This window comes from Chelmon rostratus, chromosome 20 (genome assembly GCF_017976325.1).
Source record: "Chelmon rostratus isolate fCheRos1 chromosome 20, fCheRos1.pri, whole genome shotgun sequence".
NCBI classification, from domain to species: domain Eukaryota; kingdom Metazoa; phylum Chordata; class Actinopteri; order Chaetodontiformes; family Chaetodontidae; genus Chelmon; species Chelmon rostratus.
The window spans coordinates 16911089-16928577 of NC_055677.1; the positions used below are offsets into that span (position 1 = coordinate 16911089).

At 41.0% G+C, this 17489-nt stretch overlaps 2 protein-coding genes across 2 annotated transcripts in view; one reads left to right on the forward strand and one right to left on the reverse strand.

Moving 5' to 3' along the window:
- The first annotated feature begins 479 nt into the window (after positions 1–479).
- Positions 480–7992, forward strand: rmdn1 (regulator of microtubule dynamics 1). The gene is made up of 10 exons (XM_041961074.1): positions 480–627; positions 947–1052; positions 1259–1343; positions 1731–1890; positions 2126–2215; positions 2299–2354; positions 3227–3314; positions 3474–3504; positions 3623–3756; positions 3917–7992. Exons 1-10 carry the CDS (start codon positions 502–504, stop codon positions 3956–3958), a joined length of 918 nt encoding a protein of 305 aa, XP_041817008.1. The 5' UTR covers positions 480–501; the 3' UTR covers positions 3959–7992.
- LOC121623693 (NEDD4-like E3 ubiquitin-protein ligase WWP1) overlaps positions 5623–17489 on the reverse strand; it is a 30491-nt gene continuing 18624 nt past the window's right edge. Inside the window, exons 12-25 of the mRNA XM_041961073.1 lie at positions 16259–16313; positions 15688–15772; positions 13943–14071; positions 13393–13465; positions 13209–13280; positions 12911–12999; positions 12536–12695; positions 12144–12277; positions 11109–11249; positions 10870–10990; positions 9865–9969; positions 9367–9463; positions 9182–9254; positions 5623–8908 (exon numbers count right to left, since the gene is read on the reverse strand). Of these exons, the coding sequence (XP_041817007.1) occupies positions 8809–8908; positions 9182–9254; positions 9367–9463; positions 9865–9969; positions 10870–10990; positions 11109–11249; positions 12144–12277; positions 12536–12695; positions 12911–12999; positions 13209–13280; positions 13393–13465; positions 13943–14071; positions 15688–15772; positions 16259–16313 (1434 nt within the window). The 3' untranslated portion in view covers positions 5623–8808. The remainder of the gene's footprint in view (positions 8909–9181; positions 9255–9366; positions 9464–9864; positions 9970–10869; positions 10991–11108; positions 11250–12143; positions 12278–12535; positions 12696–12910; positions 13000–13208; positions 13281–13392; positions 13466–13942; positions 14072–15687; positions 15773–16258; positions 16314–17489) is intronic.

A 17489-nucleotide genomic window follows, 5' to 3' on the forward strand; every position in this document is an offset into this window, starting at 1 on the left:
AACATTTATTTTGTTTTTTTTGTCTTCAGACTTATTTTTAGGCGATAAAAACCTTCTGGTGTTAGCTTTGATTCGGCTGCTTCTGTTTAAAGTGTTTGCTCTGTTCCATACACCGACGTAGGGTCTGATTAAGAGGTTTATTTGTCACATGCAGAAACAATATATGAAGTGAAATGCAGTGGAGCATGCTGAGGTTGTGCGAAAAGACTAGTCTGGAAAAACAGGAATAAAATTACAAAAATAAGGATAAAAATTAAACACACAAAAATGTAAATATATGTCAAATTGAAACCACACATCTCACAATTTTGGTGGCAACATATAAAAAACATGTTTATATGTGTTGGTCAGGAGACAAACATCTCTAATTGTGTCTTTTAGTAACGCTTTACGTTTGTGCTCTTGAATGCTCCCTGTGTGTGTCTATGCGAACGGACCCTGAAGTTGCGACACAGTCATTCTTTAATTCCTGGTGAACTGAGAGTCTGAGCTGTTGACACAATGGCTGGAATGATGTTAACGCGGATTGTGAACAGGACTTTACTGTCAGCCTCTGGTGCCATCTTAATCAGAGGGACAAACCGGTGTTACAGGACAGCTATAAGAAGGACTGCAACCGCTCTGACCGTAAATAACGATGCCTTTTATCCTCACTTGTCGGATGTATGTAATGTAGTTAACCTGCACGAACCTGTTAGAATCGTTTACTTCTACCTAGTTACAGCTACCCAAGTCCGTAAATTAACGCTTTGGAAGAGTAGGTTATGATGCTTTATGAAGGTAAAAGGTCAGGAAGGGTTTAGTACGTCAGAGAGCGACTCAGCTGTGCTGCAGCTTTGTGTCTGGTTGGACGATCATCTGTCCTTACTCTGTCAAAGTGTGACAGGTTTGTGGCGCTGATCAGGATTTCAATTGAGGTGCTCTCTTGAATACGTTTTGTGCACAGAGTGGAGGGGCTGCATTCCTCCTGGGTCTCCCTGCTCTCTCCTGTCTGGGATATGAAGCTTATCACAGGGTGCAGAGTTCAGCTGTGGTCCACGCTTTGCAAAAAGGTAGTTGGCAAGCTTGTCCTTGATGCGATGCATTGTTCAAATACAGACTTTGGTAGTAGACAGAACCCCACAATCGGTGTCGTCGGTAAACAAGAACTTGTCGACTTCGTGGACGACGGAGAGAGAGAGAGAGGGGATGAGTCTGGTGAACTGGAACACGAGCCGACCTCTGACTGACTTGGTGTTGTGTTGTCCTGTCTGTGCAGAGGAGGTTTTGGAGCAGGCCGACTACCTGTACAGCTGTGCAGAGACAGAGAAGCTGTACCAGCTGCTGCTGCAGTACAAGGACAGGTAACACTGCAGCCATAAGCAGCTCCTCTCTGTTCTCACTTTTCATTTCATCTCTGTTTCTTCTTCTGCTCTCTTTAGAAGTCATTGGAATGAATCTCATATGGGTACATTTTATTTTTTTTTTTCTCTTATAATCCATGCTTATTGGTTTTGTACTGACGGTTAAGTTCATTAACCACTGCCACAGTTCCTTTTTGTGATTTTGTGATCGTACCACTAGAGGGCACCAAAGTTCTATTTTATACACACAATGAATTTAAGTTGTGACATTTTTTTCAATGCACACTGCACGCACAATACCAGAGGTGGACATTATCAGCTATTTGCTTTGTCACACAAACTGTATCTGTGCACACTGGTGCGAGTGATGTGTGTGCGTCCAATCAGTGATGATGCAGAGTTCCTGTGGAGGCTGGCCCGCGCGTCCCGCGACGTGTCCCTCCTGCCCAACACAGAGGCCGCACGCAAGAAGCAGCTGACGTTTGAAGGCTTCGAATATGCAAAGAGGGCACTGGAGAAAGACGACAAGTGTTTCGCAACACACAAAGTAAGAGGGCGGTTTGACTGAGAGGACACTAATGATTCGCCTCCATCAGGTTGTTGTGGGGTTGTTTCCTGCCACAGAATCACCTCTCTGGCCATGAGGTTTTTGTCTTTAGGGCTTTTATCATGTCAACCACAGTAAAACAAACAGCCAGTACAGTTTCTTTCCAAAGAACATTAAAAAGGACACTGTGGTCCCATTTGACTAAGCTCTCAACATCCTTCCTCTCCTCACACAGTGGTATGCTGTTTGTCTCAGTGATGTCGGCGATTGGGAGGGAATCAAGGTGAAAATTGGAAATTCATACATCATCAGGCAACATCTAGAGGTGAGAGGACATTAGGGTCAACGTTGTATTGTCATCCTATCATATTTATCCATATTCTGAAGTGAAACCTGTGCTTTTTCCAGGAAGCCATCAAGCTCAATCCCAATGATGCCACTTCCTTATATATTTTGGGATACTGGTGAGTCTTTTTTACTGTAACAAACCTTATTTTTCAATACAGCTTCTTCAGGATCTTCAAACACCAGGAAGTACATTTGTTGTCTAATGACACCAAAATTGCAACAGACTGACTGTCCGAGTGGCTTAAGGGTTGAAGACAATAACCACTCATCACATGTGCCCAGTTCTAGTCTGGCCAGAGACCTTTCTGCATGTCTCTGTCCAGAGATACCTTTAAAACGAGACTCTGCAGCCATGCCAGCAGCTCTGTGAGTGTTTAGCAGCTAGCGGTTGGAGCCCAACTGTCTTCTTCTTCTTGTTGGCCCCCCTCAGTAGTGGTTTCTTTGCAGCAGCTTCACCATGAAGGCCCGATTCACACACTTTGCCCCGAACAGCTGATGGCGAGGTGTGTCTTCTGCGTTTTTGTGGTCTCTAATCTGAGGTGCCGTTAACTGGTGTTTTCTGAGGCTGGTCACCGTAATGAATTTCCCCTCAGATAGCAGCAGAGGGAACTGTTGGTCTTCCTCTCCGGTGCCGCTCCTCACGAGAGCCAGCTGCATCTGAGCGTTCGGTGGTTTTTGTGGCTGCACTTACATTCAAACGTCTTGAAATTTTCCAGATTGACTAGCTTTCGTGTCTTAAAGCAGTGGTGGACTGTTCCTCTTTACTTAGTTGAGCAGATCTCGCCATAATGTGGACTACTACAGTCGTCAGTTTGGGCTATTTACTGTACGTCAACACAAGCTCTACAGAAAATAAGAAAAGAAAATAATTAAAGACAAAGCATTGGATGAAATGGTGCGTCCAGACTTTTAACTGGCGCTGTATCTTCTTAGAGCTTAATGTCACTTGAGGCTGCATTATTCAAGGTGATATGTATGTTTCTTCTAGGTGCTTTGCTTTCACAGAGCTGCCGTGGTATCAGCGCAAGGTGGCGGCTGTAATTTTTGCATCACCGCCCACGTCCACATACGAGGAGGTGAGGTGTCGTCGTTCTGTACCACACTTCCTGTGCTTTGTTGCTGACTGTTAAAGTGGCTCCAGGCTGAATGACATCAGTTATTTGTCACTTTTGGATTGGAGAGTTACAAACGTCTCTAAACATTTGGGTGACGTTATGCTTTTCTTACTCTTCCAGGCTTTGGAATTCTTCCTGAAAGCTGAAGAAGGTAAAACACAACGTACTAATAGGGTCGCCTAGGCAACTTCTTAAAAACTGCTGATCTGTCGGCAGCAGCTCAAAATCTGACAAAACTAAGACATGTTTCTACGATTTCTTTTCCTCAGTTGATCCAAACTTCTACAGTAAAAACCTGCTAATGCTCGGGAAGACCTACATGGCCATGAAAGACAAACAGAAGGCACTGCTCTGGCTAACCAAAGCAAAAGAGTACCCTGCTCACACACTGGAAGACAAAGAGGTACACACACCAGCTTCTGATTGACTGCTTCTAGAACTAGTTGAGCCAGATGCAGTACACATAAACTGTGCGGAAAATGTTGAAACACCTGCAGGAATCTCATTGCAGGAATCGTACGTGGTGAACTCAGTGGGTTTACAGTATATTTGTTTCTCTGCAGGTCCACAAAGAAGCTGTTGACCTCCTGAAGAAGTTAGGATGAAGCTGTATTTACCACTAAGTGGAATAGGATCCCTTTCAGGACTTTTGGACTGTTGATAATTCTTAACACGCAAATAAAATGCTAATCTTTTTTTCGGATTTTGTAACTATTAATATAGCAACACTGCGAGTGGCCTTGACTGCAGAAATCGCACAAGCCTTTAAGAGATAATAAGTCCAACCATCCAAAACTACAACATGGAAGTTTTGATATTGCAGTCTCTGTGTATCTATTATTGCCTGAGCTCCTCTCACACTGACTTTTCCCTGATATCTGGTGAGCATACAGCATTTGCAGGGCTACATACTTGGAAACATGTTAACGTTCATTTTTCCAGTTCAGATCGAGATGTGAATGAGATGTAATCGGTTTCTTAAGACTGTTCCTGTACACTAATTCACGCTGTCCATTTTTTTTGTCTTTTAACATTTGTGAATCCATTCCTGAACATTGACGAGGAACTCTATGTTAAATTAGAGTGTTAAAGTTACCACGAAACGGCTGCTATTAGCATCCACATATTTTTGTTTCCGGTAATAACGGGCAGCTTGGGAGGGACATCTTATCCAACAGACTTCTTCTGTTCTGCCTGACTTGTCGGGCCTTGGAGTTTCCACTTCAGTCAAATACTTTTGTTTTCATTCTTTTTACAGAATTACTTCTGCTACAGAAGTTTTGATTTAGTCTGTTATGTAAAAAGTTAGAAAAATAGTATTTTTCTACAGACACAATAATAAAAAAAAATATTCTGCTCTATTATTCTTAACTCTAAAAATAGAGAAAAACACTTAACGCTACTTAATAAATGTGAAATGAAAACATGAGAAAAAAAATTCCAGCTACATAGCGATACATTTTTATGTAGGTGCTAGTACAAGGGAATAGAAAACGCAGAGCATTCTGGGAAAGGTGCCGCCATCTTTGTAGGGTAGACTACTAGCTCTCTGTCACTGTCCATTGTTACATCGTCAGAAATCTATTAAGTACCCTCGAAAGATAAATGGCTATAAAAAGAGAAGCTCTTGACAAAAGTACACGAGTGATATGTTACAAAATGTAAATAAATTAATAATGGGGTTTGGCTAAGCTAATGTTAGGCTAACTAAATGCTAACAAAACATCAGCTAGTCATGCAAAGTTAATCAACCGGTATCCAGTAAAATGAAACATTAGCCTACCTTTTACCTTTGTGTCTGAGAATACTGCAGTATTTCATGTTTTGAACCTTTTTTAGTGTTTTGAGTGAGTTCAGCAGCTCTTTTTGAAATCTGGTCACTGTATGTAGCCCATTTCTACACCACATTAAAAGTTCTTTGCATCTCGATGGTAGGCTACAAGAGGCACAGCACAACTGCCAACATCAAATAAATGAGTTAGAAAATGCCTTTCCAGCATCAAGTCCGAACTCGGAAAGGCCAGTCAGAAACAGGCAGAAACTGCTGCAAATGTGATCAATCACACAATTAAAATTAGCTGCGTTACTATCTGTGAGACCCCAAACAGCAGAAACAATCCACCACTGAGGGCCCTTGATGAGATTAACATTTTACATTGGAATAGTTTCTACAGCTCAAAGTATGCAGCGTCACCTGAAAAACATCTAACAGGCTCTTATTACAGTCACACACACACTGAACTTAAAATGAATTGAAACCAGCTGTAAAGATGGTCAGATACATTTATTAAATATGGTTCTTTCCACAGGCAAGATCCAATCAAAAAAAGGATAAACCAAGAGCACATTATTTTATTTTTCTTTGAGAACAGAATAGAAATTGCCAACAGTTTGTTGTGAATCCTGAGCAGAAAGGCCTCTCATCCCCCGATAATCACACAACAGAGAAAAGGAAAGCGTGGTCGTGGAGGGGGTTTATTCACGTATTTATTTGTATCTCATAAATCCATCTCTCTTCATTGAAATGGGTGAAAGCAGATTAAAAATGAATCTTCTATACACATCGTCTCCAGTAAAGGGGCGCTCTGTACAGTGTAGGTGGTGTTTACAGTGTGTATCTACACGCGATATGTTACAGTTTGGATGCGTTTCAGATGGCCTAAACCGCAGTCAGCACAGTCAGAAGTTCCCTGCTGCATTATCACGTACTGAAATGATAAACAGTAGCATGAGTGAGTTTTGCTTTGAGGGAACACACCTGTCCAGGTGATACTTCATCTTATTACTTCCTACGATGAAGGCAACCTGAAGCGCCCCATCTATTTCTGATAAGAACAAAGGCATCACAGATTTCCATCAATGGAGTGGCGGCTCTGTGTAATTAATTATTATATTTAAGTACTTTATTTACTTTCATTACCTTTATACAATTAATATTCACATACACAGTTGATTTTCTTTGATTACAGGTTTCTGTTCAAAAGGAAGCACAAAGTTATGCAGTTTTGACTTCTTTAAGTCGGCTCCTTTTGCTACAGTAAATGTTTTTCTTCATACTGTCGTCCCTCCTTCCAGCTCTTTCACAGGGACAGCTGAATACATGTTATATACATGACTGATAACTTGAGTAATCATAAGCTCCTCCTAGAGAGTCTACAGCAGCTCGCTGCTGTTTTGCGGTGGTCTGAGAAAAGAAACCCACGACGCTAGAGAAAACAAGCAGAGCGGCATGCCACTGCCACGTTTTTAAGCTGCGTCTAGACCACTGACTGAAAGAATAAGCACCAGAGTTGCTGCCTCGAAACAATGCCGTTAGACGTGACATTTTGAAAAACAAAGGGCGTGTCCTCTGAAGCATTTCAGGAAAGACAGGACGAGGGGAAAGTGGGGGTGCAAAGACAAAAACACGTAACATAAGCCAATGCGATGCACCACCAGGCTTGCTGCTGTGAGCTGCACTGTGGAAGGTTTTCCACACATTATTTGGTCTGTGGCACATTAGTGTCTCATTAATAGTCTTATCATCTTATCTGCATGTGAATTAGGCTTTTTTTTTGTTTTCTGCAAACAGCCACAACTTTACTGATTTATACACACACACACACCTTTATTAAACTAAGGCCATCTAATTTCAGCGCAAAACCTGAGAATGAGATTGAGTATGGTCTGAATAAATTAAACTGCATCGTCTGAGGAAAGTGGGCTCCGCACTATGGCTTCAATTTATGCAGTAGTCACACTGTTGACTGCACAGCCAAATGGCAGTTACACACTGTATGTGTCAGAATTGTTATTTTCTAACGATGCTGCACAGGTACAGATTTATGACCCAGTTACTACTATCAGAGGCCCAAATTTTCAAGTGGACAACTCAACCCTTCAGACGTGTTTTAACGCTTATTTTCTTACATTTGGCCAGTTGCCGCCCTGTGCCGCCAGCATGCAATATTTGTATATGTTTGTTGCTTTCAAGTCATTCAAGACATGAAATTTGATATTTTGTAATACTCTGAGCTCCTTTATGATCATGGACCAAAGTAGAAAAAACAAAAAACAACTGATTATAAACATTGTGGAACTCTGAAAGACATTTTCTGCTGTGATAACAACAGTTCTGCAATAACACGAGGACTTTATGGGGCAGTGGCTTCGTTTGTAATTAGTTAATAGTTGCTAATAAGCGAGAAGCTGATGACAGATTCTTTCAGTACATGTGTGAATGTACTTACAGAAGTACATTTATGAACGAGATGTCTTTTTGACCTCATTACAACACACAAGTGGGCCAAATATCATAAGCTGTCTTTGATTTTTTTCCATGGTTACCTATAACGTAGGAGGTAAAGTAACTGTGATCTTCATGTGATCAGATGAGCGTGATCATGTCTGGTGCTGGTGGAGACACTTTAAAGTCCGAGATCAAAATTCAACGAGACAAAATCAGCCAAGCACACAAGAACAGCTGAGCCAGAGTCTGTTTTTCATGTTTTTTTGTTTTGTTGTCAGTAATTTTCCTGTAAATAAAACTAAGTATGTCATCCTGGGTGTGTATCTTACTCGCCAACTGAAGCTGGGGGCTGCAGTCTCAGTGGCTTGAAACATGTCCATTGTCTCATCAAAATCAGGACTATGAACCACAGGCCCCACCACCACCAACACACTTACTCTTTCACTTCAATTAGAGCGTTCTCCTTGAGTCCCCTTATTCCTTTTAAAATAGAAGCCTCCACCAACTTCATGACAGTCTTTTTTCCCAACTTTTTCTTTATCCAAATGGGAGGATCTGCTGATGATTCTTACTCTGGGCTGGTCTCCAGAATCTCACTGAAAGAAAAACTGTATGAGAGTTCTTCATCTGCTTCAGATCAGTCCACCCTGAACACTGCTCTGTTTTTGATGAGACTGGTTATTAAAAAAAAAAAAAAAAAAAAAAAAGAAGCTCATTAAGAGCTCATTTGTGTGTGTATGTGTGGTGGCAGAGGCTGGTCACAGCGGTCTTCTCATCTTCAGAGGCAGCCATGCAAGCTGGGGAGGGGGGATTCAGGCACCAGACCCTAATACTACTCTTGCCTTTTAGAAGCTCTATAGAACTAGAGCTTTAAAAGAAGATTGCGCTTCAACTACAAAATCCTCTCAAAAACACTTTTAGTCTCTTTTAAAAAGCCCGTCAGCAGTGGGGAGGAAATTAAAAAAATATCCATGATTTCTGTTTTTAAACAGTGGAGCAAAAATGCTGAAATGCTTGCATATTTCATGATGGGGTATTATATAATATATAAGGGCTGGGGAACAGGATTGCGGCAAAAATGATGCTGCAAATTAAGATTTGGTTTAAAATGACAAAATAGCTTATATACATTGGTGGTTATCTTGTGCAATTTTTTTTTTGTTTGTTTTTACTTGGCTGAATAAACAGCGATGGGGGAGGAAAAGAAACACAAGAGGACTCCTCCCTCTATTCTTGGCCAAATCCTTCTGTTTCCTCGATGGCAAAGAGCAGCTTCTCTTTCAGCTGTTCGAAGCTCTTGTAAGGAGGCAAATCCAGACGGTTAAAACTGAAAAGGCAAAGATGGAGGACTAAAGATCAGTACACAGTGGCAGATGACTGGAATGCGTCAGCATCAAATGTTCCAAAAGTGACAGTATGTTAGGACCAAAGTTGTAAGGCACTATAAGGTTTAGTTATTAGCTACTTAACTTATAAGTGTTTCCATCTTGTTTCATGCTATTAGGCCATTCATTACTTCTGAATCATAACTAACTAATTTGTGTGAATCCCTGTGAATTGTACTACACTGAAACAACATGAGGTACAGCCCTCGACTCACCATGTGTGGCTTCGAGGAAGCCATGTGTCCTTCCCCACCTTCTCAATGCAGAACTTCTGGGGCCCATTGCTTCCTGTACAGCAAAAGATGAGAGGTGAGAAGATTGTCAAAAAAGAATAATGCATGTGTACAGTATGTATCCGTAGCTCTAGGTGTCTGAATGATCAGGTGGTAAATGTGTTCACCCATAAGTTCAGCGAAGCCGCCCAGAGGAAGCCTGCAGGTTCCAGTGACAAACTGCATGAGCCGCAGTCGCACTTCGTTGTCCACCTCCTTCACCAGCTGCAAGGAGAAAATGACAACACACACACACACACACACACACACACACACACACACACACACACACACACACACACACACACACACACACACACACACACACACACACACACACACACACACACACACACACACACACACACACACACACACACACATCAGTGACCACACATTACTGACTAGACAGACCAGATGATATGACACATCCTATCAACATCAATGAAAACTTTGCCTTTCTGTGTAAGGAACACTGTGTCTGTAATGTGCAGCACCTTGTGTAATGCATGGAATATTCGTCTCTTTTCCATTACAAACAGTAGAGGGTAATAAGACTGTAGAGAGTAATACAGAAACACTGTGTGTGTGTGTGTGTGTGTGTGTGTGTGTGTGTCTGTCTGTACCTGCCAGAACCAAATGATCTGTTTGCTGTTCCTTGTGTAGTGACGATACACTGTGTTCCTCTGCCAGTCCTGCAGGTCCACTTCCTGCATGCCACACAGCATCACCTGGAACACACGCACACACACACGCGCACACACACACACACATAAATGACACAGAGCAAATGAACAGAAGCAGAGGGATGGAGCCATCAGGGAATTCTCGCACAAGAACAGTGCAAAGTAAAAATAATCATCTTTAGGGTTACAAAATATTGTTCTCCATAGTGAACGTTTTGGGAGGAAAATACACATAAAAAAGTAATACTAGTTCTTCTGGCATGTTTGGCGCAGATCATTTTTCAGTGTCCCATTAACTAGGAATTTGGTGAAATTACAACCCTCTGCATGCACAGTGCAGTTCTAAAGTATGCACTCTGCTTTAAGCTATTATCTGCTGCTTAACTGAAACAACCAGACATATATATATATACACACACACACACACACACATATATATATATATATATATGATATATATATATGCTATGATTTAAACCATATATATATATATATATATATATATATGGTTTAAATAGTGGTTTAAAGGAAGTTGCTGTAAAAGCCACACACAAGTTGCTGTAAAGCCGCACACACCTAATCCATATTCTAATCAACAAGTCATTTATATATATAGTTAAACTATCCTGCATAAGACATGGTAAATACAGCCAGAGCAAATAACACCCATATATTCATTTTATTTATACTTTCCTATTATGTCCTGTAAATTCCTGTTAAGTCCCATGGAAAGTTTCCATGTTGAATATTCCTGGCATTTTGCAACCCTATTGATCTTAATCAAGTAATGATTAATTACCCAGATTGGGTTAAAAGCTCTGTGGAGCAGGGTAGGTTATTGGGATTAAAAAACCCACAATTAGACAGATGAAAACACAGGTCCTCAACAGCACCAAACAGACCAGAGCATGTTACTGCACTGCCAGCATCAGGCATGCTGCTCACCTCAAGCTCCTTTTCATCAAAGTACTGGAGCCACTGAAGTGGAACCACCTCGTTAAAGCCGTCCAGGAAAGCTTTGGTCTGGCCTTCCACCCCACGTGAAAACCTCCACTCTGCCATTAGACTGAGAGGCAGACAGTAAAAATACACTTCATAAGTTTCATGAGTAATTACGCATCTACTCAAAATGATAATGAGAGGTCATGTATTGTCGCTGTCTTGGTCAAACTGTTATACTGAACCTGATATACTCCTCCTTGTTCTCCTCAGTGACTAGAACATTGGCGCCATCAGGTTTGAGGTCATGAGAGGTGATCTTCCCAAGGATCTCCATGTCTACTGAGAAGTACATCTCCAGACCGCACTCTTCAATGTTGTTGTCCCTGAGGAGAGATTAGATTGTGTTGCTGACACAGCATAATCGAGGGTGGACAGCTCATTGTTGCAAATGGAAACTAATAATTCTAAGATATTCTTATTTCCAACCCTTAACATAAAATCAAAAGGCCAAAACTCAGATATCCAAGTGCAAGTGAATGCAGCAACAGATGATGCTCCCCATAGACTCCAGGAAGTTGTAAACATGAGAAGGAGAAACAAACAAACAGCCTTGCCACAATGTGGTACCAGGAGCTGCAAGAGGACACAGTGTTGGTAACCGAATGATTTTACCAAGCTGCTGCCAGCTGTCCCTGCAGCGGGCAGAAGCTCTGTTTTCTCCCGGCCCGAGCAGCTTTCTGTGCAGCCTCTCCAGCCTGGTCTAGGCTTTTTTCCCTGCTAAATGTGTAAATAGTGTTGTGAGAAATATGGGCGCAGATGGATGGTGCCAGGGTTGTTTTGCTGAAGGACAGATTAAACCTGAATAAATATAATATTCACTGAGGCTTGCGAGTGTCTCCGGATAGCAGCTACCAACATCTCTGAACCTGCTCATTCTACGGACAAACGTCCAAATGGGAGATCAGTTTTGGAAGTGCAACTTAAAAAAACCATCCAGCATAAAAAGCACTAAAATCACTCATTCCAAGCCCTTAACAAAAAACCACATTAGTCAGCAATCTGGTGACAGTTAATTTCAAGAGTATGCGCTTGCACCAGGTGTAATGAAATTCCCTCCAGGCGTTCCTGAGATGTCACATTCACGAGCATGGGTTGCACATGAGATCACAGTGACTTTGACCACCAAATTCTAATCAGGTCATACCTGAGTCCAAGTGAACATTTGTGCCAAATAGGACCCAACACCCCAGCTCAAGTAGAGTAAAGACACAAATTACCTGATCCATATAAGGGAGTTGTAGAACTCTGGGTCGATGGACTCCAGGTCTTTGAGTATTAGCTTCTTGTTCAGCATGCGTTTATAGAAAGGCAGAGAGAAGCCTGTGTCGATGAACTTGCCGTGGAAAAGTGCCTGCAGCAAGAGACAAATAAAAAGAGAAATTATTATTATTTTTTTATTATTATTATTACTTGTTTTTCCCCAGTGTTGGTCAATCTGAAAACACAGCACTGGAAACATCTGAAAATCTGACCACATACAGATTGTGCGCAGTCTGGTTTGGTCCTTTATTTGATGCAAAAACTTTAAGCCTGTTTCACTTCCAGTGGTTGTGAAGGTGTTAATGTTACCAGGACCGTTTGCATGTTTGTGGGCAGCAATTGAACTTGCCATTGCAATGAAGCGGCCTATGAAGCAGAAGTAGGAGAGGTGGTCTGGGTTGATGGCCGAGGCTGGGTTGATCTGCAGGCAGTAGTTGCTCTTGCCGGCATACTCAAACAGACAGTACATGGGGTTCAGCACTTCATGGGACAACAAGAAGAACCACTCTCTGCAAATTGGATGAAGGAAGACAGAGAGAATGTGAGGGGGACAAATAAGAATAGAAATTAGGAAGGAAATGAAAGGAGGAAAAGATGAGAGAAGAGAGAGAGGGGGAGACAAGAGTTGCATATGATCAATTACTGCTTACATTTGCATAGAGAGAGAGACAGAGAGATAAAGAGACAGAGAGAGAGAGAGAGAGAGAGAGAGAGACTGTATTACCGAGCTAAACCACCATAGTCTAGACCCTCCTCGCCTCTGAAGATGACATAGAGTCTCCTCCTCAAGTCGTAAGGCTTCAGGGCCATAATCTAACAAACAGAGAAAACATGCAGAAGATCAGCTAAAACACAGCAAGTGACATAGGCACATAAATGTTTTTGTATGTACGGCACAAGAAAACTCTGAACAGAACCATGCACGTAGGCTGTGATGCATCACTGCACTTGAAAGTCGTTTCTGTGTGTCCTGTATGACATCCGTTAAAGCTGAAACTGGACAGTGGTACAAAGACTCTTACTTGCTGGAAAGAGTCTTCAAACAACGTCTGTCTGGAGACTGTGATCTTCACATGGCTTGGGAGAGCATTGGACTGAGGAAACACAGGGAAAACCATTAATGCAATTCAAGGGAAAAATAAGATCCGGATGTGTGACTTAGAGCAAGAAACGGAGTGGTAGATTAAGAAAAAGAGACCAACCTACCTGGCACAAGTAGCGAAAATGGGCAAGCTTCCATCGGAAGCTGCGCTCATAAGCAATCTGAGGGCCTTTGGTGCTGAGAAGAACAAAAAGTAAAACCATCATAAATATTGAGAAAACATGAGAAAAAAAATTCTATGGGGGTGATTTATTTCATCTTCATCATGTCCTGAAAATTTTTTTTCCACATGTAAGATATACTCTGGTGTCCCATGAAATTAATATCTGGAGAGAGTTCCTGGCTCTCTGGGAACATTTAGCAAATTCCCCACATTTCTGGGTGAAATACAGTACAAGCCCTTAAATTAAACACCAGTGGTAGACATTATTTTCAAAATCAAGACATGCTATATATTTTCTTTATCTAACATGAGCTACATGCACATTCAAGCAACAAATGAGTTCACATCTGGTTCTTGTAAACGTTCCCCTAAATGCATAAGCTCCCACGGCTGCAGCTCATCAGGCTGCTGACAAAGCTGAAGCCTCTGGCATGGCTTCCGGTAACATGTTATGTAATAAAGCATTGCATTTATTTCAAATGGGTTCTTACACAGAGGACTTTCCAGTGCGAGGGTCGCTGAAAGTGGTGGTTCGGGTGTTGTGATCCACAAAGTAGCGAACTCCTTCCCTTGTGTACCGGATCTCCCAACCTTCAGGCAGAGGATCCTCATTCTGTAGCCTGAACACACAGACCAGTTACATACATGGAGTAATAAAAGTGGGGAATGGAAGCTATGTTGAAGGATAAGACCCGAATGCAAAACACTGACACAACATTTGATTGCAACACAACCATATTTCTGTAAAAGTCAATGTGGGCGAACCTGAAACAATTCAGTGGATTGCTGAACAACTTTGATCTTCTAATGGTATTTCACAGTATGAGTTACTGCTTTAAACATTGCGTGATATTTTTGCAGAGAGTTCTGCTTGTACGGAAATGGTTCCCACTCATTTTCCAGGACATTTTAAGGATGACCTAGCTGGTATGACAGACAGGTATCATGCCATACACTAATACATTCCTCTCTGTCGAAGTCTGGTTTAAAAGAGTATACACTAATCTCCTCTGCCTTGTTGTAATATCGTCAGCCCTTTGTGCTCTATGCTTGGTGTGCTGTGTAAATAAAATTCATCATTAGCACTATTAGTTATCAATTCATAACCTGAAATCTTTTTTCTTGTAAATTACATTAACCACTGCTGCCTGAACAACAATAACACTAACAATAGCCTACAATTTAAACCTACTGACAAATCTAGACTGAGCTTTGCGTACCTAAATGTACAATTCAATGTCAAGAGTGCAGTTTGCCTGGATTATTAATGCCACTGACTCTTATCAGTATATCACACCATACTTAACATTTCATGTTAAAGCCTATTATACTTAAATAACATCACTGCAGCATTGCAGTTGCAGAGAAAATGCTAGCAAAGTAAAAAAGTACTGTTCGCCAGTATTTAGCCCACCGAAACAAGCTAGCAAGAACGTCAACTTTAGCAACTCAAGCAAACTATCCATTTAACATTATTCAACTATTTAAAACAAGTTAAGAAGGAAGCAGCTTTAATCTATAAAACCAGTAGCCACCAGCAGTGACTAATATTTACACTTGAAGGATAATGCAACTTATCCCGAGCTTTGGCCACTTTAGTTGTATCATCTTTCAACCTGCATGTGCTAATGTGTGATGTGACTTAGAGGAGTGTTCATAAAGTTTCCACAACATAATCAAGAGCAGGCATTTAAAATATAGGCATTTAAAACACATTATATTGATCCTGAACATGGCTGATCCTTTCAGATGCATGTGTTATCTGTTTTGGGGAGCTCTGATCAATAGCCAACTAGTTCATTCTCAGCAAAAGGAAAATAGGATCTTGGAGTTATGCAAAAGTTCCCTTCAGGATTTTTTGGTCGGTGTCTAAGCTTATGTGTCCCCAAGTGACTTTTACAGAAAGTAGACAGGGATTTCTGCCAATAGACAGTATATCACATAACTGAATTTGTGCACCTTCAGAGGAAGCTCAAACTATTATGGTAATAGTGAGAGCTTCCTAAAATTGGCTAACACTGATGAAAACAGGGCAAATCTTCTATTCTGACACAGCTGTGTTAGATCTTTGAAGATCGTGACTTACATACTCTATCTTCCTGCTTAATTCCATAAATTGGCCAGTTTACAACACTCATAAAGGCTTCTGTGAGTTATTACTTACAGTATATCTTTTGATTTTTATATTCGTTTCAAATGCCTGGAAAATTTGTGTTTTTTCTGGCACTGAGCTCACCCTTGGGTTCGAGGATCTTCCCACTGCGTTGTCTTGGTGTTATGGTTGACAAAGTACACTCGGTCATTGGAGTCCACACGCCTCTCTAAAGTTGATAAAAACACAGACAGAAATCTGAAGCTTAAGAGACAGAATAGGCAGTCGGCACCACAGTGTGGCTACACATGTCAGGGTTATCACGAGCGCTGACTCGTGCTATAAACACAGACTTAGTTGACTGGATGTCAACTGTGATCTTCGTGAAAAGCGAGTCGTGACGGCAGAGGAAAGGGTTTCCAGGGAAGGAGGTTAAGAGGAGAGTCAAGATGGCGGAGGCAACAAAACAATTTGGATACATTCAGAATAATATTGATACAACTTAATACGCATTATAAAATCCTTGTATTTTTGTATTAAACACATTTTCACATGAAAATAGCTACAACAGATATTCAACATTTCTGTGTTTTCTTAGAAACTTCTTCTTCTTCTAAGACCTGCTGATGTTAATCTATTTTTCATTAAAAATATGGTACAGACTGACACCAAGTGAAAGCATGTACAGTATTTAAAAGAAAGAATGTGAACTCACCCCAACCAGGAGGTAGCGGGCCAAGAGGATCATTCTCAGCAGACATCATGGATGCCTGAAAACGAGGGATGCACACATAGACATCCATTTAGAAAACACAGGCACGACACCAGTCTGGTCAAAAATATTCCAAATATACAGGATATTAAAAAAACATAAAAAAATAAATAGTAAAAAAAATATATTCCACAAAAAGGAGGAGGAAAGTAGAAGTATTCCAAATGAAAACAAAATGAGAAATAATGAAAACACTGAGTTTTTCTATATTCCTGGCAGGAGGGCCTCTGTGGCTGGTTACTGCTCAATACTTCCCAGCTGTCTGTCTTTTGATTTGTGTTGTAAGGTAATCATCATCAGTGAAGATGACATCACTGCTGAGGTCAAAGACTCAGGAAAGGGACCCTCACAAAGATAACCAGATTAGGGTGGAGGCTGGGGCGGGTATTTTTTAAATTCTGACAAGGTAAAGTTCCCACCTTTAGGTTAAGTGCGGTGAGCGGAGTATTGAGTGAGCTGGGTTGTAAAACAAATGCACCCACAGACAGAGATGAAGCAAAAGGTGGAGCTGACACGAGTTTGGGGTTTCATAATTTGTAGTTACTATAGGCTATGATTTCTAAGATCATCATGATGGCACGTTTGATAATGACTTGTTTACCTTTGCCAATGAGAACAGAAAAAAACATATCATGGGGAGAGAAAATAGTAACATTTCTATGTATTTTTACCACCTCTAGTGCAGAGTGGTAATACATTAGCACAGATAAATAGGAAAAGTCTATACTGCATTCTGTACAGAAATAAACTAAAAACCAATTACTGATGTTCAAATAAAAATCACACTGAAAAGTTGAAAACTCCCAGATATGTTTACTAACATAGTCAGTGCTTATATCAAGTATGTGTGATTTGTCATTAAAAGGCCAGATATGTAAAAATCTGGTCCTTTGAAAGTCTGTAAGAAGACAATGGAGCCTTTCACAGCACTAAATAATGGTCAACAGGACCAAGACAATACAACCAATATCTGAGCCATTACAGACTACAAAGAAAAGGCAAAGTGATCACAAGCATCACAAATTACCAGAGAGTAGTCATGCAAGTAAATTATCTTCAAAAGGAGTTTTAAAGGGGTTTTGGTCTGAGCCCCAGATGTTTTCTCTATTTTCTGTAGTACTGGTTGAGTACTGGGGAACAGCTTGCACTAAATGCACTCTTTAAAAGGTGACGA